The 24549-nt window shown below is 47.9% G+C and overlaps 2 protein-coding genes across 2 annotated transcripts; both read left to right on the top strand.

The window, feature by feature from the left end:
- Positions 1–5913: 5913 nt before the first annotated feature.
- On the top strand, positions 5914–7223 carry LOC135914013 (uncharacterized). The gene is made up of 2 exons (XM_065446715.1): positions 5914–5929; positions 6937–7223. Exons 1-2 carry the CDS (start codon positions 5914–5916, stop codon positions 7221–7223), a joined length of 303 nt encoding a protein of 100 aa, XP_065302787.1.
- A 6982-nt stretch (positions 7224–14205) lies between these two features.
- Positions 14206–23535, top strand: LOC135914014 (uncharacterized). The gene is made up of 2 exons (XM_065446717.1): positions 14206–15914; positions 23368–23535. Exons 1-2 carry the CDS (start codon positions 14469–14471, stop codon positions 23533–23535), a joined length of 1614 nt encoding a protein of 537 aa, XP_065302789.1. The 5' UTR covers positions 14206–14468.
- Positions 23536–24549: the final 1014 nt, after the last annotated feature.

Genomic DNA, 24549 nt, shown 5'->3' with positions numbered 1-24549 from the left:
CGACGCCGCGAGCGACGGCGGGAGTTGGAGCGCCGGTTCTCCTCTGTCGTGACGTCACGGTGTCACGTGATTTCATGGTCACCGCCGCGCCTGAGGAGCTGGGTTGAGCCCTCGTAATATGCTTCGCATAACGTCGGCTCAGGCGTGCGGCGCTTGCTCAGGCGCACATTTCGTTGTCGCGCCGAACGCTGCGTTGCTCGACGCGCACCGCGTCCGATGCGGGGCGCGACGCCGCGAGCGACGGCGGGAGTTGGAGCGCCGGTTCTCCTCTGTCGTGACGTCACGGTGTCACGTGATTTCATGGTCACCGCCGCGCCTGAGGAGCTGGGTTGAGCCCTCGTAATATGCTTCGCATAAAAAGTAAAATCGAAAGCGGCCATGAAGAGGAACCGTGTTACCACGGCTCCTCGGATACCGCCCGTGGAAAAACGTCACAAGCGCTCCTTGTGAGCCGGAAAGACCACGCCTCAAAGGTATGCATCATTGGCCGGAGTATCGGAAGTTTTATCACTATGGCTTACTTAAAGCTAGCAACCTTTAACTGCGTGAGCTTGGTCGCACGCAGGAGGAAGCAGTGGTTTCTCAATCTTCTACTGCAAGAAAATGTTGACATTGCGTTTATTCAGGAGACAAAACTTTCATCGAGTGTGCAGTTGGAAGAGATGGACCACTTTGTTCGTAACCATTACTCGTTTTATTTTTCGCCTGCTTGTGGTTACAGCGGAGGGACGGCAGTTTTGGTGAAGAAACACTCAGCGGTACTAGTGTACCCCGAGTGGGACAAGGACCGAAACGGCCGTGTATGTAGTGTGGATTTGATATACCGGAATGAACCATACAAGCTTGTTTCCACTCATGCTCCGAATGACGCACCGCTACGAAAAGAATTCTTTTCAGGCCTGAGGCAGTATCTTGACTCACCATGCCGTACCATATTTGCCGGAGACTTTAATTGTGTTTTACGTGCTTCAGACTGTTCGAAAAAGCGATCGCCAGATACCAGCCTAGCAGAGCTCAGGAGGCTTTTGAGAGACTATGACTTGCAAGATGTTACCGAGATTGCGCCAGGAGATAATTATGGTTTTACACATTGGCAAGGGGACTGTCATTCAAGACTTGATCGGTTTTACGTGTCTAGTGACCTCTCATCGTGCAACGTGCGTTATAAAGTGCAACCTGTTGCATTCTCAGATCATGCATTTGTCACAGCCGTATTTGAAGAAAAGAAAATAACAAGAAAGAGGCACAAAGAGTGGCAGTTGTGGAAGCTGAATGAGAGTCTGCTGGATGACAAAGAAATATTCGGCAGCATTAAGAATCTAATCAAGGAAAAAACGAAAGGAGGACAGGTAGATACGATATTGTGGGAAGAGATAAAGGAAGAATGTAAGATGTTTCTACTTGCAAAAGGACAGGAAAAATCAGCACTGAAGAAGAGCGAAAAGCTGAGCTTGCTACGAACTCTCAAAAATCTAATCGAAGCCGAAAACTGTCACCCGGGTACCCTCACAGAGGATATCAAAGAGTGCAAAGGCCAGCTGCTGTCAATCTTGGAGAAAGAATATAAAGGCGCTATGATCAGGTCTAGGACGGAATCACAGCAGAGAGATGAGGAACCGCTCAAGATTTTCAAGACAAAAGAAAGACAGCGCGGCATGAAAAACAGAATAGAAGCAATACAGAGCGGGGACAGTATTCTCAAATCACAAAATGACATCGAGACTGCCTTCACTCAAGCATACAAAGGCCTCTTCGAATACGGAAGTTACACATGCGACCGTGAACTCTTGCAAAAGTATGCCTCAACGTTAAACTGCATAGATGACGAGACAAAACAGCAAACAGATGAGTGTATATCAGAAAGCGAAATAGAATGGGCCATACAGCAGCTAAAACCAAGAAAATCGCCAGGAGTAGATGGACTCAGCACTGCCTTTTACAAGAAATTTTCACCGGAATTAGTCCCAATATTACGAGATGTGTATGATGACATTTTGAAACGAGGATTACTGCCTCCATCTATGCGACGAGGTCTTACTGTCTTACTGCCAAAGAAGCATTCAAGGCAAGTGCCGACAGTGAGCGATTTCCGCCCCATTAGTCTTTTAACGACTGATTACAAAATACTTGCTAAAATTATAGCTAGACGGCTGGACTTTGCCCTCGGAGCAGTTATAGGCAACCATCAATCTTATGGCATCAAAGGCCGTCGCATCAGTGATAACCTGCACGCTATGAGGATACTGTGCGAAGCTACCTCCGTTGGTGGATGCAGGGCAGCGGTTTTGCAAGTGGATCTGAGCAAGGCTTTCGATAGAGTAACACATGACTTTCTCTTCAACTTGCTTAAGGCCTGCAACATTGGGGACCGACTCCTAAAATATATTGGTGTCTGCTACAGACAAGTGACGACGCGACTGGTAATCAACGGACAAACAACTCCCACCATACAGCTCAACAGATCCGTTAGGCAAGGATGCCCCATGTCACCAGTTCTTTTTGCTCTGTACTTAGAACCCTTGTGCCGAACAATTCTGAACGACAGCAACATAACCGGCTTCAGTTTCGCAGATACTTCTCTGAAAGTCCTCGCCTACGCCGACGACCTTACGCTTGTGGGTGCCTCCAGAGAGGAAATCCGCCAAGGTGTGCAGCATGTCATGGACTTTTGTAAAGTTTCTGGTGCTAAAGTGAATCGAGAAAAGTGCGCGGGTGCATGGCTAGGTGCCTGGGACTTAAAACCAACCACCTTCCTAGAGGTGAAGTGGACGTCTGAAATCATCAGCTACCTCGGTGTGTGTTTTAATACTGCCAACCTACAGAATGGACAAAATACAATTCGAAGTGGTACCCTCGCGGCAAAAGTGCAACAGTGGCATGGGAGAACGGTCCCGCTTATGAACAGAGCTTTTGTGTGTAACACTGTGTTCTTTCCAGCTATATGGTACTCAGCGCAGGTGATGCCCTGTTTGCCGGCTCAGGTGAATCGAGTGCATAGATTTTGCGCAACATATATTTGGGAGTCGCGGTTTGAGCGCATGAGGCGCAGTAACTTATTCTTAAGTAAGGCAAAAGGAGGCCTAGGGCTGGTAAACGTAGAGATAAAACTCAAAGTTCACAGGTACCTTTTTTTCAAAAACCAAACTCATCATATTATACGTCATTCTTTCAAACAATTAGGAGGGGGGTACTTAAGCGAGTGGATCGAAGGTGCCCAAGGAGTCCCACGAGCCCGCACCCTAAAATTCTACAGGGAGGTGGAGCAGGCAGCTCGCTTCTTCGAGCAGCGTTTTTCTCAAGAGTATCTAAAAAATGTAAAACGGAAGAGTCTGTACTGGAACACTATAGATATGCTATTCCCACCACCCCTATATCGGTCTCGAGTTGGAAGCCAGCTGGAGTCTGACGTTTTCAAGCGTCTGCCAAAATATCCTGTAAAAACAGCGATTAAGGATTTCTTTGTTAGGTTACATGTCGAAGTTCTACCTGTAAAAACATGGCTACGTAACAAGGGTTTCTTCGTGCCGTGGTCAACGGACTGCCCTCTCTGTCCCTATCCAGAATCGTTGCAGCACGTATTTTTGTTTTGTACAAATGCAGTACTATTTTGGCACAACATACGAATTGTGTTTGACGTGCAGATATACCCAAATTGGGATAACGTTAAATATCTGACACTGGGAGATGACAAAAATAACAGTGCTGAAACCCTGTTATTGCTAGGTTTGTATGCAATTTGGAGATCCCGAACTGATTACGTCCTAGCACTAGAAAACGCAAAACCTGCGTGGACGCACTTTTGTGATGCTTTTGCGTATACAAGTTCGCTGCTGGGCGGCGAAGATGAGTTTAGCAAGCGATGGCAGGTGTGGCAGAAGCGCCTGCAGCAAAGATGAATACTCATATAGATGTGCAATTCGCAGTGTATGTGTGTGTGTGTGTGTTAGAAAAGCTGTGAAGAAAGAACGCTTCCGTGCATGGTACCTGCTATGGAGAGAAAAAAAAAGTAATAAAAAAAGTACTCGTGAAAAAAAGAAAAAAAAAACTCGTGGCTCAGTGGTAGCGTCTCCGTCTAACACTCCGGAGACCCTGGTTCGATTCCCACCCAGCCCATCTTGCGAGAGTTGAGCGACGCCGCGAGCGACGGCGCGAGTTGGAGCCCCGTTTCTCCTCTGTCGTGACGTCATGGTGTCACGTGGTATGGCATGGGGTCAAAGGTCATTGAAGGCGACACCGCCGCGTCTGAGGAGCTGGGTTGAGCTCTCGTAATGTGCTTCGCATAATAGATGAGTCACATAAATCAGACACAGACCTCACAATTACAAATGGTCACTCCTAAGTTCACCATATGGAGGCCAAATCCGTGTCCTGCAGGTAGAGAGAGAGAGAGAAGGGAAGGAAAGGCAGGGAGGTTAACCATACTGAATCCAGTTTGCTACCCTACACGTGGGGAGGGGAATGGGGAGTGAGAGAGAGAGAGAGAAAAAACTTAGGTGTGGGATGTCTACAGTCGGGCAGTCAAATCTGTTGCCTTCAGGTAGTGAAAAAGCGCTCGAACTGCTTTCTGGGATAATGAAATGCGAGACCAGGCTCCCAAGATCTTCGATTCCGTGAATGGCCTGTCATCCAGTCTATTCAAGGCACACCGGAGAGTCTCACGTTGATCATTGAAGCGAGAACAGTGGCACAGAAGATGACTGATGGTCTCTTCACACTTGCATTTAGCGCACATTGGCGAATCCGTCATTCCAATACGATAGCTGTAGGAGTTGGTAAATGCTACTCCTACCCACAGCCGACACAGCAGTGTTGCGTCACGTCGTGAAAGGTTGGCTGGTAGTTTAAGTTTCAGTGATGGGACGAGGCTGTATAAACGACACTTAGAGTTCTGTGGTGTATGCCAGTAACTTAACGTGATGGTACGAGCGAGACTGCGAAGCTCGCTTGCAGCGTCGATTCTCGATAAAGGTATAAGGAGTGTTGGTGCGCCAGCCTGGGCACATCGGGCAGCATCACCGGCGAGGTGATTACCAACGACGCCGCAATGTCCCGGCAGCCACTGAAATATATGTCCTCGATCAGAAGCGCAATGGCAGGTTTCGTTGATTTGTGACCCCAGCTGTTCATAATTGCCACGTCGTGAACTTGGCAAGCTCTGGAGGGCTGCTTTGTAACTTAAAGAAAGGCGAGAGACCTCCTTCCTACACAACTGGTTCCCGCGCGTGAGAACAATGTCCCGAAGAGAACTTTAAGGAACTCCTGTCTTCTTGAGGGACCCAAATAAGACACTCCTTTCCGCGTTATACAGAGTACAGCACATAAGGTAATGTTTTATGTCACCGCATACACGACACGTTGAACATAATGGAGACAACGCCAGGCCAGTCTTATACATCCACGCAGGGGTACGAGCAGAGCCCGTGCGAATGTGCAGCAGTAAAGTGGCTTGGTTTCTTTTGAGACCCTTGATCACACGGCTAGGGAGGTGAGCTCCACACAGAACTGAAGTGGCACAACACCGCTTCTCTGAAGAGTCTCTTGTCCTCGCGAGGCATTTTCATAATGTATTCCCAGATAGCGCTCCATGGGCGAGGCTGTTTGCCTCACTCAGCTCAACTCAACTCAAGGTTACATAGCTTCAGAGCTATATTAATTGGGCTGTACAGTTAACTTCGAAAGATCAGGAACAGTACAGGAATGCCGCCACAGAATCAAAAGGCCTGCCTCGTCTCTCACGCCCCGGCCACCTGACTATCATCGCAATCTGGTCGCTGTTGCGAATGGTACAATTCTGCTGCCATTCTACTACTATAACCAATGAAGTGCCAAGAAAAGAGAAACAGAGTAAAGAGCGGCAGGAAATTACAGGAGGAAATAGATACCGAAATTTGCAGTTATATTAAGTGCGCCCCTATGACACAGGGAAGAGGTAACATGTAGACTACTAGGAGCAACTTCTGCACTCTGAAGCTAGCTTAGATAGGTTGATGACACTCCTAATACTACTTTTACGGCCACTACTACTGCTACTACTACTACTAATAATTATTATTATTATTATTATTATTATTATTATTATTATTATTATTATTATTATTATTATTATTATTATTATTATTATTATTATTATGCCACAGCATCTACCACTGGTACTACCATTTTTCCCACTATTACTACTGCTACTCCTGCTTGCATAACCAAGACAATGGCTAGTACAAATATCCGCAGTAATACGACTACTGACACTACTACTTAGTGTTTCGACTACTAATACAGTCGCCCCTGCTACTGTCAAAGCCACTCTGCTACTACATTGTTGCTACTATTATTTCCACTACTACTGCTACTCACTATTCATACTAGTACAACTACTGATACTGTTACTGTGGGTAATTACTACGTCAACACACTTGCTAGAAACACTATCCCCACATCTGCTACTCATACTAATGCTACTAAATGCTGCTACTAATACCTGCTACCAGGAGCATCACAATTGCTAGTACCATTGTCCCCACTACTGCTACTACTAGTGCTACTACTGCTGTTGAAATTGAGAGTTTGACGGAAATCCCTCTGGTGGGCCGCAGACACCGTAAGCAGTTGAAAATTGGACGCCGGCCATATAAAATTATACATAAAAAGTACTACTCCTGATATGAAGCGTCGAATGAACAGAGTTCAGCGCCGAATACTTAGCGACATCTGCTCACTTATTCATTGTGATATTGCAGCGCGCACACATAAAACTAGGACATAACAGCAAAGAAAACACACAGACGCTGAGTCGCAACTCAGTTTATTTGGAACAACTCAGTTTTGGAAAGGAAAGTGCATTGTGTCCTCGTTTGTTGCTTGCGTGCGGGCATTATCGTAATGGATAGCTACCAACGTGCCCAACTTTCAGTACTCTAACTATTCTCCTCGCTACTCCAGGCCCCGCCGCTGGTGGCGGCGGAGGTGGCGGAGGTGGCGGCGGCCAGACGTACAAGACGGGCTCTACGTACCTGGTGAAGTCCTTGCACCCGGTGAGCTCCGGTGGAGGAGGAGGCGGAGGCAAAGGCGGTGGAGGAGGTGGTTACGGTGGAGGAGGCGGCCACGGTGGAGGAGGCGGCCACGGTGGAGGAGGCGGTGGAGGACACGGTGGAGGTGGCGGTGGTTGGCAGGGAGGCGGTGGCGGCGGTTGGCAGGGAGGCGGAGGCGGCGGCGGTTGGGACCGCTAACCGGACACGTCCCGCAAGACCAAGGATCACCCCTTACGATCAAACGACCCGAAATCGACGACCACACCATTTCACTCGACGGCCAACCCCGGCCTCGAACCATTGTGCAATAAAGGATCGGACAGTTCGTTACCATCAAAATCACGAAACCTGGAGGTCTGAGTCATTTCCTCGCCGACGTTCGAATTCGAAAGGACGTGTTGTACCGTCTGTAAATAACGGTGGTGTCATGGCTGCCAAACAGCTAACGAGCCCGGATGGTTCTCATCAAAATGCGAAAAGCTCCGAAGACGAAGGTTGGAGAGGAGAGTTGACTGTTGGGCTAGTTGGTCGTCCATATTTGAAGTAGTAGCTTAGCGCAAATAAGACCACAGACACAAGGAAGACAGACAAACAGACAAACATTAAACAGTTGTTAGTAGCGCTTGTCCTTGTCTGTCTTCCTTGTGTCTGTGGTTTTATTTGCGCTAAGCTACTAGTTCAAGTTGGAGAGAACGACAGGAAAAGGCAATTACAGTTTTCTCCCGGGTGGGTCAGTCCGCGGGTGCGGTCTACGTGAAGCCGAGACCGAAGAGGTGTGTTTTCTTCCCCGAGGGGCCCTAACGGTCCAAACACCGGCAGTGGCTCAAGCCCCGGGATGCCCTTTTCCCCGGACACGGCTAAGCCGTGCACGACTACACACGGGAGGGTCCGATTCCCATGTGCTCAGGTACGCGGTGTCGCAACACGCTAAACGCCTGCTGACGCAGACGCCCCTGCGGGGCAGGCATGACTTTACTGCTCTACTTCAGTTTCTTAATTGAAACATTGGAACAAAGTGAATAATTAAGAAGTTAGCTGGTAACACGCCGGTTGTAGCATCCTCTGAAATTTTGAAATATATACTTTCTAGATATCTCCTTAGACTTTCATATATATTTTTCCTCTATGTCCTATATGCATTTTCTACTCAGCCATTCTTATAGTATGCTTTTTTGTTTTAGTATAGCTCGAGCAGCGTGTCTTGTAGCATATTTTTGGCATGCTTCCATATATTAAAAATGGAGGGGGGGGTGGGCTGCATCACAGCAATGGCATTTTCAGTTATCGTGTTTAATCTAGACAGAAGAATTTGCTGCCAGAAGGTCAGGTCTACATAAATTAATTGAGCTACGTCAGTAAAGTGGCACGTCTTCAGGGCAACATTGATTGCTGCGGCTCATATAGATGGATCTCAAATCTGCGGTTTTGCACTTTCGCACTTACGGTGCGGCGCTGGTGGAGCTCCTATCTTAGGGTGCCGATAAGGTTATCCAAGTTATGAATTGAACATGATGGCCGCGAAAAAGACGCCGCAAGGGAGAAAAAGGACCATGTCTTGATTTTCTTTGTAGTGCCTCTTCTACCCGCAACGTGTTCAATTTTAAACATCACCAACTAGCACAACGCCACGCCATCTTGAAATAGATTATCAAAGTTGATTTCTGAATAAGTAATTGTTGCAGTAAGCTTCAACTGCATAGATAATATTTTTTTCGTCGGGCAGTGGATGGCTTTGACCTGAAGACTGTGCGCCCTCATCTAACTCTGTTGCATGCTAGCGCTACAGTTATTGACGAAAACCGGTCCCTGTGGTTCGGTTGCTATGGCGACCCGCTGCTGAGCGCGAGGTGATGGGTTCGACGTCTGCCCGCTGTGGCCGCATCTCTATAGAAGCAGGATGCAAAACAACTCGTGCACTGGGATCCGGGTGCGTGATAAAGAACCCCAGGTGGTCTGAAATATTCCTAAGCCCCAAACTACGACGTCCCTCTTAGCTCTTGCTTCGTTTCGAGGCGCTAAGCTCCAACTATCAATTAGTGAAGCCAGCGACATGAAGCGTCAATGCTGACGGGCCTAAATTAGTTAAGTCTAAATTCGCGCTGTTTGCGCCATTTTGTTCTGGCATTTGAATTAAGCTGAAATTGGCGGTAAAGTATTTCGAGCAATCACGTAAGTGTAACAGCAGAAATGCAATGTTAGAACGGATGAAGGCTTTGAAGGTGCAGCGACCAGGTGTTCCTTTCTTGGCTGCGCGCTTATTAAGCAAAGGCGCACGAGAGCGCGTTGCCTCAGCCATTTTCATAATGGGCAGTACTTGGCAGTATGAAATCAACTGTTATACAATAGTTAGCCGTAGAAGTTACGATTATTGCTTATACATCGTTAAGCGCCAGAAAATCAACAACTGCGGAAATGCACATGCAATGCTGACGATTACGTGTCACACATGGAACAATTTATCAATGAAAACCTACTCCGTGTGCAGATATCACTCAAGCAATACATGGACGTCCTGTAAAGAGACCGGCTACTTAATTTCTAAATGTCCCAGGACGAACACTCTCTGGCAGATAGCAAAAGCAATTATTAACAATATGATTATTTACCTAATCACTCGATTATTTAGGTAACATGAGTTATAGAAACCAACAGCACAGTTAGTTTTAATGACTTAATCAAACAATTAGACTATTTATTTATTTATTTATTTAGTTAGTTAGTTATTTAGTAATTACTTATCGCAGTGATTTGTTTATGTTACATTAGTTCTTTCAAAGCTATATAATTAAAAGTAATTCAATAATTCGTACTGCGTTCATATCTTTACACTGCGGCGACAACTGCTGTGTATAATTCGAACTGAAACACCTCAAAGAAAAGTAAGTCTTTATTACATAAACTAGAAACTAGAAACTAGAAATTACATAAACTAGAAAAAATCACAAACAACACAAAGTTCTATGCACACGCTAGCGAGGCATAACTGGCAACAGCAGGAATCAGCGATGGGAAACACTGTGCAACGGATGTTGTAGGTGGCACTGCTGTCGCATGGGCTGGCATCCAAGTGCTGGACCGCAATTTCACGTGCCGGAAATAACTGTCTATTGTCCCTCGATACCCTTGTGTGAAAAAGAGCTGGCTTACCTTGATTCAAATGCCAGGGTGCACGATAGCAGTATGAACAGGTTGTGTGTGCGTGTGCGACCTTCTTTCTTTTATGTGTTGACATTAAAACTAGCTGCGCACTAGAAAATTAAACATTTTCTTTTTAAGTCAGCGCTGTGTCTGCGTACTTTGTGTGCCTCTTCTGTCTCCGTTGGTTCACGCGCTGAAGCCTTCCACTACCTTCCACTTTCCACCTCACGGCATTGCATGGGGCATGTCGCCCCTGAACACACACTATCTGGCAGATCTATTCTATTCTATTCTATTCTATTCTATTCTATTAGTCTATTATTCTATTCTATTTTATTCTATTCTATTATTCTTCTATTACACTGTAGCTAAAGATCTCTGCATGCATGTCCGCACACAGTGTTTCGCTTTCGCTGCGACCGCGTTTTCGCTCCGTGCCGTGAGCTTTATTTAGACCGCAGAATATGGGTATTTGACAGAACACATGCCACCATTATTGCGTGGACACTATCAGAGCTGTCCAAAAATATTTTTGTTATCCCTGTGGGCTTCAATGCCTACGCCGATTTGATATGCCATTAGGATGATTCAGACATTTCTTTTACTGCAGCTGTTATACGCTAGGTTCTACCGGATTGTGTGCGTAGGCAAAAAAGATGGCGGCCACTGCAGAGCTAAAAGAGCTAAAGCATAAAGCAAAGGCGTATCGCCGGGTTTGCTCCAGCTGCATTTAAACACGAGAAGTGTCAAAACGTATTGTGATTAAAAAATATCGTCATAAAAAGAAGTAAAACCGGAATAGAGATTGTTTAGTATGGATTGCGGATTGACGTCACGGGCTCTATAGGCTAACAACGTAACCTTGGGTGCGATCTTGTACGCGTTCCAAACTCGAACGGAGGCGGTCCGTTCTTTCCGTCGCGAAATTGGCGGTCCGTTCCGTCGCGTTTGTCCGATAGCAGACAACACGGAATGATTGACAGCAGATATCACTTCACAATTGACGTCATGGCGTTCTTCACCTTTCAAACTGACCAACCATGTGCGGCTCGGTGGAACGGACCACCTCCGTTCTGTTTTGGAACGCGTACAAGATCGCACCCCTTATCTCCCACAGTTCCCTTCCAGCCGTGCAATCGGTAGGCTCCGTGCGGTGAGGACTTCGGAAGAACAGTGCGCCTACGAAGAACACTGTCGTGAACAGAAGCGGGCATGTGTGCGGCGTTGGCGGGCGGCACGTAATACGGACGAAGATCATGCTGTAAACGCCAACCATATGCCCCTTTGGTTGGATCACCCCTACCGACTTCCCTCCCATAGTAATTGTGGGTGATTTGAACATAGACGTGTCTCGGCCAGATGGAAAGTGGTCTGTGGCGTTTCTCTAGGAAAGGTCGGCACTCAATGTTACACAAACATCAGTGTGCTCACGACGTGTCATCGGTCTTGTATAGATCGCACATTGGCCAAGAGCCTTTCCAGTGTGGTCACAGAGCCACTGACTGTATATTATAGCGGTCAAAAGCGATGGTCACGTTGGTAACCAAAAAATAAATCCAAAAAAGCAAACAAAAGAAGGTTAAAAATCAGAAAAGCATTGAGTATGTAATTTAATGAAAGAGCAAAAAATCGTGAGAAAACTAAATTCATAGTGGTATGTGTCTTTTATTTTCAAAATCAGTATATTTATTATCAACATGTTTGTCACCATAGATACAGCTCCTCTGGTGATCCGCCTTCATAGAAAGGAATGAGTCCAATTTATTTTTCTGCTAAATTCTTGGAAGTTTGAATATCATTATTTCTCAAGCTGCATCGCACTATGTTTATCCGTCTTCTCAGCGAGCAATTTTCCGCTGTTTTTTTCTTCTTCTTAATCAAGTACATCTTTATCCGGTGCTAGCACAAACATGAGCATGTACCATGTCCTTTTTTTTTTCAATGTGTTTCTTACAATTCCATTTCCATTCTAGCGAATTTGCCAGTATCTAGTATCAACAAGTTCACAGACTAAAGCTTCTTGACATCAGCCGGGCAGCGCGAGCAGGCGAATGTCTCGTGCGCGCTTTTTTCCACTCACTGAACCTCGCAGCCCCGAAGCCGTATCAAAAATCTTCCTTGCGGAAGAGCTTACTGCACACCCGAATTGTGGTCGATGGCTGCTTGCCATTTCTATGTTTCGCGATCCAAGCTTCGTGCAGCTTCTTATCCTGTGGGTACCTGTGAAGGCTGAAGCCGGGCTCTATTGCGTATACGTCCGACACTGCGGCACCGAACAGCAGCCTACCATGTTGGACGCCTTCAAAGGCGGCCATTACATATTATAGTGCTTTCAAGTGTAGTCAAGCAGACACCCGAAGAGGGAAAATCCCCCAACTTAATCAGAACCACAGCACAGGTGGGACTTTAAACTTTCGTTTTTAGTTCGTTTCGGCGCTTCCAACGTGGCCGCTGTTACACTGCACTAGAAAACGCTGTGCCACTGTATCCACGTGATCTCTCATACAACGTCACGCCGATGGCAGCGCCGGATTTTCTAGTGGTGGTGTTCGCCCCCAATTTAAAGATTACAAAGCTTCCCCGGCTCCTGCTTTTAATGGGCTTCTGATATGTCGAAGTAAACGCATGGTGGTCAGCTTTTAAAGTGAGATCGTCCTTTGATCCATGACGTCGTCAAACGATCTGCTCAACATCTCACCCGAGAGTGTCCTTACGTAGCCTACTTGTTTCACACCATGACCAGCTGGTGACCCTCAAAGAACAGCTTTCAGTACAGTCAAATGTGTGAATTTATGGATACGGACACGTGCTCAAAGTGCCACGGACAATTTATTGCTGTGCCCCGTCTTCATTTTTGATGTTCCGCCTTTTGTTCTTGTGATTCCCCTTTTGTACCTGTTAGTGTTTCCGCGAGCAAATTTTTTATATATATATTAGTCAAGTGGAGTAGCCCGAGGCGTACTCATTCCAGCCTTTTCAATTAGACCTCCTTGAACACGGTTTAATACGGCTATACTTGCAGAATTGGACTGCAATTTCCGGATGCCTACACGCGCATCTTAAATTTGCCTCAGATTTAGCATTCGCAATCATTCAACAACATACTCAAACACCTACCGAAGAAGCGGCACCTCCTCGTGAGGTTTCGCTTTCGGCAGCGAAAAGAAAAACCGCTCCCGAGACCTGTGCAGAAGCGTAGGACCCGTAAACCAGGCACAAAGTGTTCCAGGTACAAAAGCTAGAGACACGTTTCCTATACTTCAGTACGAGTGCGGTGAGTGGCAGCTTGCGCTCTCACGGGCGGTGGTGCATCCGCTCCTCGTGACTCCCGCACCGCTCGACCCTCCATGCCCGTTCATGCGTGGCGTCGCGCGCGTTAATGAGGACGCGTGACTGGGCCCAAAATATAGCGGGCCGCGGATCTCCCCACCCCCTCTTCCGTCACTGCATTCTCTTTCCAAATACACACAACAAGCCAAAGCGTTAGGAATACGGATATACCGAGTGCTTCAACGACGACTGTCTCCAGTTATTAAAAGTACAATGTTTTAAACAATAAAACATCCCTACGGCGAGAAAGGGGACACCTAATGTAATAAGCTGTCTAAAATTTAGCGGTAAGTTTCTTAATTAGAAAGTCTCGCTGACCTTATTGTAATTAACTAGCTCCAACGTAACTGTAGAATTACGAAATTGAAGCCGGTCTAGCACTGCCGGAAGACGGCAGTGCTATTCTATAGACACTCTCGGATTTGGCGATAACTTCTGGAGTGGCAGCCCCTGCAGCCGCCTTCGAGACGCGTGAAGCAGCGGGGACCATATTGCTAGGGGCAAAGAGGTAGCATCCCGAGCTGGTGGCCGCCGAGCACGCGCGGCATTCGGTTGCATTTGTGGTTTTGTGTTTAAAAATTTAGAAGAAACCTCTTTAACGTGTGTCAAATCACAAGTGTGTGTTGTTGGTGTCGAAAAAAAAAAAACAATGCTACATGCATTTCTTGCCGCAGGCTTCGAGAAAGAAAAAAGGAAGGAAGAAGAAGTTCGTGAGACGCTGGCCGTGCTTTGCATGGGCTCCGCATTTTTCGACCTATTCGGACTGCTACCCATCAACGAGCCATCAACCACTGGTTGTGTCTGATACCGCTCAAGTTTCCGACCACCTGGATACCGGTTTCAAGCCGATAGGCCCGTTCTTTGGGTTTTTATCGGACTTTACAGGCCTCTCGCGTGGCCGAGCGGAGCGCAGGCGCTGGGCCTGATGCTAGGTCCAGGGCTTTGACGGCGCTTGCGGGCAGCAAGACCGACACCATGGCATCGACGCAGCCTGAAATTGGTCTCCGCCACACGAATTTGCCGAATTCTGAATCAACACTGAGCGGAGTCGCCGAAAATCCGCTCGAAGCTCAAGAAATGGAAGCCGACCACCTCGAGGCCACCTCCGACCTAGGGGCAGCGGAAACCGACGACTACGAAGGCGCCTTTATGCTTCATGAAGCAGCGGACCCAACAAATCATCCGAGGAGTGAGTACGATTGGACACTCTTCCTGACCAAGCGCCAAATTAAGGCCCAAAAACGCGGTTTACGGAACGCCGCCATTTTGAAGAACGGAGAGCCCCAGGCAGGGGCAAACAATGGCAAGATGGCGCCAGCGAGTGCCGTCACAACGAGTGACGCAGCTGCCTGCGTGGAAAGCGCGAGCGCACCAAACTCAATCGGAGGGAGAGCAACGCAGCGGCCTAGGCAAAGGGCGCCACCGCTCCCGAAAAATGACGCGAAGATTATTATTAGACCGAAGGATGGATTGCCGGTGAAGGCACTACAAGGAGCCGATGTAGCGAAAGCCATCGGTGCGGCCTGCGGAAACAAGATTAGAGGCGGCAAGGACTTTATCATCAGATTGCGACTAGGCTCCAACATCATAATAGCGAGCACACCAAGCGACGAGACCGCGAAGATAATTCGAGGAATCACCAGCTTGAGTTTCGGAGGACGCTCCTTTCAAGTCAACACCTACGTAGCGACACCTGAAGATTGCAAGCGTGCCGTGATCCACGGGATAGACGCCGGGACCACGGAAGAAGAATTGATGGAAAACTTGACACTTCGCACCCAGGGTGTAACCATACTGGGGGCCAGAATGCTGGGGAAGTCGAAGACAGCCCTCATTACCTTCGACGGACCCTTCATTCCCAGGATGGTCAATTGGTGGGGAGGCGAATACAAATGCCACCCATACCGACCGACGAGGCAAGTGTGCTACAACTGCGGTCAACAAGGCCACAGATCTGACGTATGTCCGACGCCGGATGCCAAGGCCTGCAGGCAGTGTGGAGCACGGAACCCGCCGGAAGGACATCAATGCCAGCCAAAGTGCCTGGTATGTGGAGGTGACCATGCCACCGGGTCCAGAGACTGCAAGGAGCGCCTGAAGCAGTTCAAGGAGCTTCGCGGGCCGGCCTATGGCGGGCGGCAAAGCCGCCAAAAGAGCCGGAGCGGGCAGCAGCAGCAGCAGCAACAGCAGCAGCAGCATCGGAAGAGATGGCTCAGCTCAGAGGGCGACCATAGCCAATCCCGGAACCAGAGCCAGGAGCGGAGGGGGAGTTCGCGGAGCCGTTCACGGAACCGTTCACGAAGCCGATCACGGACCAACGCTCCCCAGTCGTCCCAAGGCATCAAGGGAGGCAAGCAACAGCCGCAGCAGCAGCGGCACCAGAAGAAGCAGAAGCCCAACAACAACACTAACAACGGCAAGGTGAGCTGGGATGCAGGCCCTCCCAAATCGCTTGTTCCGCACTCGGGTAATAGTCGAAATAACATCAGTACACACGAGACTCAGTTAGAAAAAGAAAATAGGGTCCTCAGACAGAAGGTAGAGGAGCAGGATAAGAAGATTGAAGAGCTAATGAGAGCAGTTAGGGACCTCCAGTCGGGAGCCCCTCACAGGCCATCGCATCCACAAGAACAGGCATCAGAAGCACCAGAATATTTTGTCAAGTTCATGGCAGAGATGAGACAGAAATTCAACATAATAGAGCAACGAATAGAGATGCAAAACACAGACATACGCAACATGCGTAAACAAGAATGAACACAAGGGGTCAAAGACAAATTTGACCAGCGACGTCCAACATTAGGCCTGTATTCAGATAATTAATCATGGCCAGACCCAATAAAGGAAAAGGCAAAAACGAAAAACTTGAAATCTGGCAGTGGAATTGCAGAGGCTACCGAAGAAAACAAGGACAATTACAACAGTTCATCAACAAGCAGTTAATTCCGCCCGACGTCATTGCTCTGCAAGAGACCTGGGGCTTCACGCCAAAATTACAGGGGTTTACATGCCAAGTAAATGAGGTCACTGGTCGAACAGCCATTCTGATCAGCAACACCCTTGCCGCCATAGCACACGACAAGATTGCTGACACAGACATAGATCATGAGATTACCGAAATTATACCGAAAAAGAAGAACGGGGGAAGTACTTTTATTGTAAACGTATACAGTCCTCCAAAGCAGAAGAAGGGCAAATTCACGCACCTTTTCCACGGTGTGAGCAGGTTGGCTAAAAACAACACGCTTGTAATCGTTGGAGACTTCAACGCCAAGGATCCTAGCTGGGGATACAAGACCACCGATAAAAAGGGTACGACAGTCAAGGAGGCGGCTGACAACATAAACTCCCAACTCTTAACGGACCCAGAGGTCCCCACCAGGATGGGAAACAGCGTCCAGGAGGACACCAGCCCTGACCTCACCTTCGTAAGAAGAGCGAGACAGGCGGTCTGGGAAAATATGCTGGAAAGCCTGGGTAGTGATCATTACATCATCAAGACGCAAATTGGAATGGCTCACGTAAAGCGTCGGATAGGTACAGCAAAAATAACGGATTGGGATGCCTTTAGACAAGCCTGTGATGGACATCCGCTGGGCGCGATACTGTCAATCGAGGAATGGGGGAATATTCTGAAGGAAAGGCAAAGCGAGTACACCAAGGAGATCGACCGCACAGAGCAAATACCGGAGGTTGACTCTAGACTGCTTCGGCTATGGGAGGCAAGACAGAGCCTGACCAAAAGGTGGAAGAGACAGAAGTTTAATAGGAAGCTAAAGCTGAAGATTGCGGAAATTACGCAAAAGACAGAAGAGTATGCGGAACAATTGGCGCGAGCAAATTGGCAGCAATTTAGCAATTCCTTAAGCGGAACCCTGAGTACCGCTCGAACCTGGAGCATACTCAAAGCACTCCTCGACCCGACTAAAACCAAGTCGGAGAACAACAAGGCCGTACAGAGGCTGGTTCACCAATTTCAGGGCTCAGAGTATGAGCTCATGGAAAGAGTAAGGCACAAGTGCTTCGGGGACGGTGACCCAGCAGCCTACACGGAGTGCTACAAGGGGAAAGAAAATTCTGATCTGGACAGGCCTATAACCAAAGAGGAAGTATACGCAGCAATTAGAAATACCACTAGGAATACGGCTGCAGGCGCAGACAAGATAAAAAACGCGCTGATTCGCAACCTGAGTGATGAGCTGGTAGTCGAACTTACTGACTATCTCAACAAGCACTGGGCGGAGGAGACAGTACCCGAGGAGTGGAAGCATTCGGAGGTAGTGATGATTCCAAAACCTGGCAAAAAACTGCAAGTAGAAAATCTTAGACCAATGTCTCTCACGTCATGCTTAGGCAAGCTGTACGAGCGGGTGGTTACAATGAGGCTACAAAATTATATGGAGGACAACGAGCTGTACCCCCCCAGCATGTTTGGATTCCGCGCTAAATTATCGACGCAAGACGTGCTCCTCCAGCTCAAGGAGGAGGTGCTCAGCAACGTCCCACGAAACAGCGAACACGTCATCATGGCACTGGACATTAAAGGAGCCTTCGACAATGTCAGCCACGAAGCCGTACTCACAGGACTGGATAGCCTGAACTGTGGCAGAAGGATTCATGGCTACGTCAAGGCCTTCCTCTCTAACCGGACAGCAACAATCGGCCTGGGAGCAGTCAGATCAGAGAAGTTTCGCACCCCAAACAAGGGAACTCCTCAAGGGTCGGTCATCTCCCCCATCCTCTTCAACGTCGCAATGATCGGGCTAGCAAGACAACTCGAACAACTTGAAGGCATACGGCACGCCATTTACGCTGACGACATCACGGTATGGGTGAACCGGGGATCGCTCAGCGAAAAAGAAGAGTGCCTGCAAAAAGCGGCCACCTGCGTAGAAACCTACGTTAGGGCCAGGGGCCTCACCTGCTCGACGGAGAAGTCCGAGCTCCTAAGGGTGTGGCGAGGCAAACAAAATCGAACGGTCCCTACAAGCGATGAGCTCAGCCTCAACGTCTACCTCGCGTGACAACGCATTCCGGAGACGACCACCATTCGGATCCTGGGGATGTGGCTTCAATCCAATCAACGGTGCAATCATACTCTGACACTGCTGAAGACTGCCACCATGCAGGTAGCCCGTATGATCAACAGAGTATCTAGCAAGAGACACGGTATGAAGGAGAGCGACACACTTAGGCTAGTCACGAGCCTCGTGGTTAGCAGAGTGGTGTATAGCCTTCCCTACCACAAATGCATCAAGCAAGAAGAAGAACAAGCGGACGCCATACTGCGAAAGGCGTACAAAACTGCGCTTCACTTGCCGCAGCGCACATCAACCGAGAAACTGCTGGCCCTGGGACTGCACAATACCTTCAGTGAACTAAGAGAAGCACTACTATGCTCTCAGGCACGTAGGTTGATGCAGACCCCCACGGGAAGGGTGCTCCTGCGAAGATATGGCGGCGGCAACATTATCCAAGAGATCGAACGTACCGAGGCCATTCCGGACAAGTATCGCAGTAAACTGCGCGTCGCACCGATACCCAAGAATATGGACCGGAACCTGCACAAGGCGCGTAGAGAGGCAAGAGCGGAGTACGTGCAGAGAACCTTGGCGAACAAGGACAACACAAGGTATACGGACGCGGCAACGTTCGTCAAAGACGGAAGACACAACAGCAGAGCAGTGGCGTCGGTGGTTAATTCGGACCTCAAGGAGATCACCAGCGCATCACTACAGGACTGCACGGTAGTCGAGGCCGAAGAGGCAGCTGTGGCTCTGGCAGCACTGGAGGGCTATCGATCTGGCAGGTCCCTAACAATAATAACAGACTCTCAAGCAGCATGCCGTAATTATACAAACGGCAGAATTGGGCGCAAAGCACGCCATATACTCTGCTCATGCGACCCGGGAAACAAAGTTCGCTATACCATAATCTGGGTACCAGGGCACACTGGCATAACAGGGAACCAAGAGGCGGATAGGATAGCTCGAGGGCATACCAACCGGGCGTCCGACACATCCAGCCTTGAGGAACCCGAGTCAGTACCCATGGGCTACTCAGATATACTAAATTATTATAAAGTGGTCAGACTGAAGTACCCACCCCCGGATAAGGATCTAAGCAGAGAGGATGCTGTTGCATGGCGACAACTGCAGACGGGTACTTTCCCGAATTTAAACCTTCTGAATAAAATTTGCCCTACACAATATGAGGCTAAGTGCCCATGGTGCGGAGAGAAACCAGATCTGTACCACATATCATGGGCCTGTCAGAATATTGAGTCCCCAACTATCTATAAAATTAAAAACCCGAGTGCGGAACAGTGGGAGAGTATGCTTTCCAGCGTAAGCTTGAACGGCCAAAAGCGCCTAGTAGAGCGAGCTCGCGGGTTGGCCATACTCAGTGGAGCCTTGGACTAGGGCACCAACCCTGTGATTGCAGACAGAAGAATCCATCAGAAGATGGAAGACGCCGTCTGAAGCCGCGAAGATCTTTTCTAGAGCCCAATAAATGTTTTCCGATCCGATCCGATCGAGAAAAAGCAACCGGCGGAACACTTGACCAATCGCGCTTCCTCGCTGTGTTCGGACCTCTCTCGAGAAATGTGACTGCATAATATTCGTCACTGCTTACCAGCTAGTTGGACACTGATAGAATGGTTCGAGTTGGTTGAAGAACACGTTGGGTTAGGTTAAAATTATTACAGAGCTCACAAAATCAATGCACTCAGAATAATTATGTTTAAGAGTAGTAGCCTGATGGCTCCACATAATGGCAAGGTAATTGAAACCGCCCAGGAGGAACAATGACGGGCTGGGGAATCGAATGGTTACGCCATTAAGTGCGTCGTGTAATTCATTACAAAACGACATAGAGGCAGTGGGAGACGAATAGCATGAGCAGAATAGAAATTCTCGATAGTCAGCTTGAACACGTACGCAAACTAATTCTAGAGGGGACGCAATAGCAACAGGTGAAGAAACAAGGGAGTCAATGACAGCAACCAATACGCCCCATCAGGAGAGAATGCCATGGTCATACCTATAAATAGTGAAGGCTTTTTCGCAGTCGAACATTTCGCTATCTTTTATTTTAGCCGATAGCCACGTTTCAGTGAGGATGATGATGTCTGCTGAACAAAAATCGGCGATGGACGATAAATCGGTTCACTTGTTAAGGATACTCGTGATATTCGAGAATAGAATTGATAGGTTGTCGGCATTACAATGCGATATTTGCTAGGACGAGCTGGTGCTGGGCAAGTGTACTGGTGTGTTAGCTGGAACATGTACGTAAAAGAAGGCCTGGATTCACAGACCCTGTTTGTAGTTGCGCTGTACACATAGGTTTTTACTTCCAAAACGATCCTGTTATGGCGAATTGTGTAAGAATAGCCGCTTGCCCGGCCAAATTCAATTAAGTGTTACTGCGATTGTCGCGTCAATCTGCAGATATCTTCCCCTAGTGATACACCGGCTGCCTTAAACTTTGCTCTTCGGGAAAGAATGCTGCCTTTTAATTTTGGAGATGCAAATTTCACGTTGAATGGCCGCAATCTGTTTGCGACGAAATTGCCCAGTCTATGTGCCCGTGAAATCTGTCCCTCCTGGATATTCAAGTTCAGCAGGCGGGAAAGAAAATTGCGCACCTGCATTTTCGACTGCGCCCAATTTTCCGAAGCAGTGTCGGCAATTGCACGAAATATTACATTTTAGCTCCTCGAAGGGTCCTCAAGATCATCAAGGCGCAACTGCAGTGCGGCCTGGTCTTTGCCAACTGCTTAAGGAACAATGCGTGGCATTTCAGTGCTTGACTGCCCGCCTTCAATTATTTCAATAAACGCTTCAACTGCGGCTACTCGAACTGCTAGATCGGATACCTTCGATGCAAGCACTTCTTGGTTATATCAAAGTTGATCAAGAGCATCCTATATTTCTTTATACCACGAATCAAACTTCGAGGAAGGAGCAGCAATAGCAGAAAGCACGTCATCATTGGGCTCACACCTTGGATCTAACTTAGGGGCCCAGGATTGGACTCCATGTCGCCACACATTAATATGCTTTTCGCGACAAAGACACATTCAGACAAAGGTGCTCGCAAAGCTTGCGGACACGGGAGGAGCAGCAAACAAATATTGCTCGTTCGTTTAGAGCACAAGGACATAGTACTGTCAACCTTCACAAGAAGGCAGAAAGGTTTCCTGAGCGAGGAGCACATGGCTGGCGCTCCCCCGTGTGCACTAAAGGCAGCCAGGCGATGCCAGAGCTCCTGCGGCGGCGCTGTCGGCAGTGATTCGGTTGTGCGGAAGAGGAAAGGAAGAACGATAGTGGCCCGCTGATCTTGATCCAGAAGTCCATGTGCGTTGATGTCAGAGACAGATACCAGCCCCAGCAGAGAGGGTGTACACGCGGCTTCAATTCACCTTATTGACCAGATAGTTCTGGCTGGACCATCACTGAACTTGCAACGTTTCCTTTCTTTTTTCTGCTTTATTTCTCGGATAAATTGAGCGCTCGTCCTTCTTGTGCACGTGTCTCGCTGGTTTCCCTATTGCAAACACAGGCATGGCGCGATATGTGCAAACCAAACAATAGAGAAGGTCTTGTCGAATCTATTCGTGTATTTTTAACATCTTTTGTATTATGCCTAAGGGCATGCTTTCGAATTTAAAAAAAAAAAGGTCTTGGAAAATGCGCACCACACGTCACCCGAGTCAGCTGAGCTGCATACTAGCTCACGCAGTGACGTGGCAGCTACTCTCGTCGAACGCCTTTATAACGAAGTGTTTAGGACATGCGAAATTAATTTTTATACAGGTCACGTCACTGTGAAGGTCGCGCACTGCAAATCTCACAACAAAACCGACACAATCATTCCTTCGCTATGCAACTTATTTCGTTGCAGAGGCATTTGTTGAAGAGGCGGTAGACTGCACCTGACGCGTAAATTTGACGCATTTATACGCACGCGCACCTTCGTAACCATTCCACATTAAATAAAGCGCACACACAACATCCCGTCGTGTTCAAATAATGAGAGCTTATTTTACAGGGGAAACGCTATACACAAGGGACCTCTACTTTACGTGATTGGTCGAGCCGTGATCTCATATGTTGTAATGCCCTCGCAAAGCGCAGACCAATCAGTGAAGCACTTTTCCAACAGCGTACAATCAATAAGCACGACGAACGCACTCGACGCTGTGCTACGGTGGCTATACCGGTTCGGGCTTCTTACCTCTAACAAGATGGCGGCGACCAGATTCACTTTTGGAGAGCCACCTGCACTCCAGAAGTCTAAGTATATAGCCTCATTGTCGGCCATATTGTGAAATTCGCCATTCTGTCAGCTCTTATTGGCTCACGCGACTACTATGGCCTTTAAGGTTGTATCAGAACCCCCACATGGTTGAAATTGATAATGCTCAGAATGGCAGCCCAGTGGGAAGGTTGTTGTTGTTGTTGTTGTTGTTGTTGTTGTTGTTGTTGTTGTTGTTGTTGTTGTTGTTGTTGTTGTTGTTGTTGTTGTTGTTGTTGTTGTTGTTGTTGTTGTTGTTGTTGTTGTTGTTGTTGTTGTCGTTGTCGTTGTCGTTGTCGTCGTCGTCGTCGTCGTCGTCGTCGTCGTCGTCGTCGTCGTCGTCGTCGTCGTCGTCGTCGTCGTTCTTAAGTGCCAGAACATGGTTTCAGAATACAGAGTATGCAATTGAGCAGGTTACATGTTGTTAATAGTTGACTTTGCACTCCTTCTGCAATCTTTCACTGTAGGCATAATTAAGTTCAAACAGCAATACCCCAGTATATTTTTGTATTGTCCTCAGCCTCTCCTCCTTTTAATCTTATTTCTCCCCTCTCCCCTTTCCGCTATGCAGGATAGCCAACCGGGAAGGGTCCTGGAAGAGTCCTCCCTGCCTTTTATTTGTGCTTTTCTCCCTCTCAGCAATTATCAACATGAGTGCTTAATAAACAAGAAGATTCCAGCTCACTTTACTTCTGCGTCCGAGTCAAGGACAGGCTGTCGGAGTAAGCGATTGAATTAGAGAAAGAAATCGTCGATTTGGCGGACGTCTGAAGGGTGAGACGTAAACACATGCCATCTCGAGAGATTAGTCTATGGAGAAGCAAAACATCAACTGTCACAATCAAGTCGTCCGGAAATGTCAATGCCAGATAAGAAAAAAAAGAAAGAAAGTTATCATAAGCACTCCGCCGGCTCCTGGTTGACCTGCCGCCTAGCATACTCTTGGTACTCGTCTTCAAGACGGGCGATCGCCTTGTATGCACGCGTCGGCAGCTGATAAAGGCGAGCCGCTCCTTGCAGAAGCCGAGAAGCTTTACTTTTCGCCTACGGTGGGGCACAACTTCGCTGGCACGGAACGTGTACAGTGCGGATGTCCGTGGGGGCTGATCAGTGCCTACTGTTTTCTTCCGAGCAAGTGACCCATGCATTCAGGTCAGACGCGTTTTCGTATATCTGCGGCCAGAATCAAACTTGTCAATGCTAAATATCACAGCTGCAGATAAAGGTCGAGCTACTAAACTGCGCTGAGGTATGATAATGTGAAACGCGCAATTCTCTTGTAAAATCGTCACCAAAACACGGGCAGTTTTGAAGCTTGATTGCGGCACTTGCATTGATTAGAATGCCATCTTTAGGCTAATATTTCCTCTGTTATATGTCATTATATGTAGTTTGTTTTCTTGTCCTATCTTTAGCATCTTTTGTTGAGTAGGTTTGAGAGCCATGGTTTTAGGGTAATCGGCCCTCTGGTTCCAACCGATTCGAACCTGTTGAATTATGCTATCAAGAAATTGAACGTGACGTGAAATAATATCAAGGCTATGATATTCTGCCTGGTCATATTACTTGAAAAAATATAGCAAAGGCATAGTTCGTGCACTTCTCCTCTATCTTCCTTTCTTGTGCAATGAGCTTTCTCTGGAAGGGTCTTGAAGCAAGAACGTATCTTCGACTCGCGTACTCTAAGTTAGTTAAACATGATCATGGTTTTCCGGTTCCTGTCTTTTCGAAGTAGTACTAGTTTTACAATCCC

Source organism: Dermacentor albipictus, chromosome 4, assembly GCF_038994185.2.
Source record: "Dermacentor albipictus isolate Rhodes 1998 colony chromosome 4, USDA_Dalb.pri_finalv2, whole genome shotgun sequence".
Classification (NCBI taxonomy): Eukaryota; Metazoa; Arthropoda; class Arachnida; order Ixodida; family Ixodidae; genus Dermacentor; species Dermacentor albipictus.
Note: the sequence above shows the minus strand (reverse complement) of the source record. Positions and strands in the feature narration are given on the sequence as shown.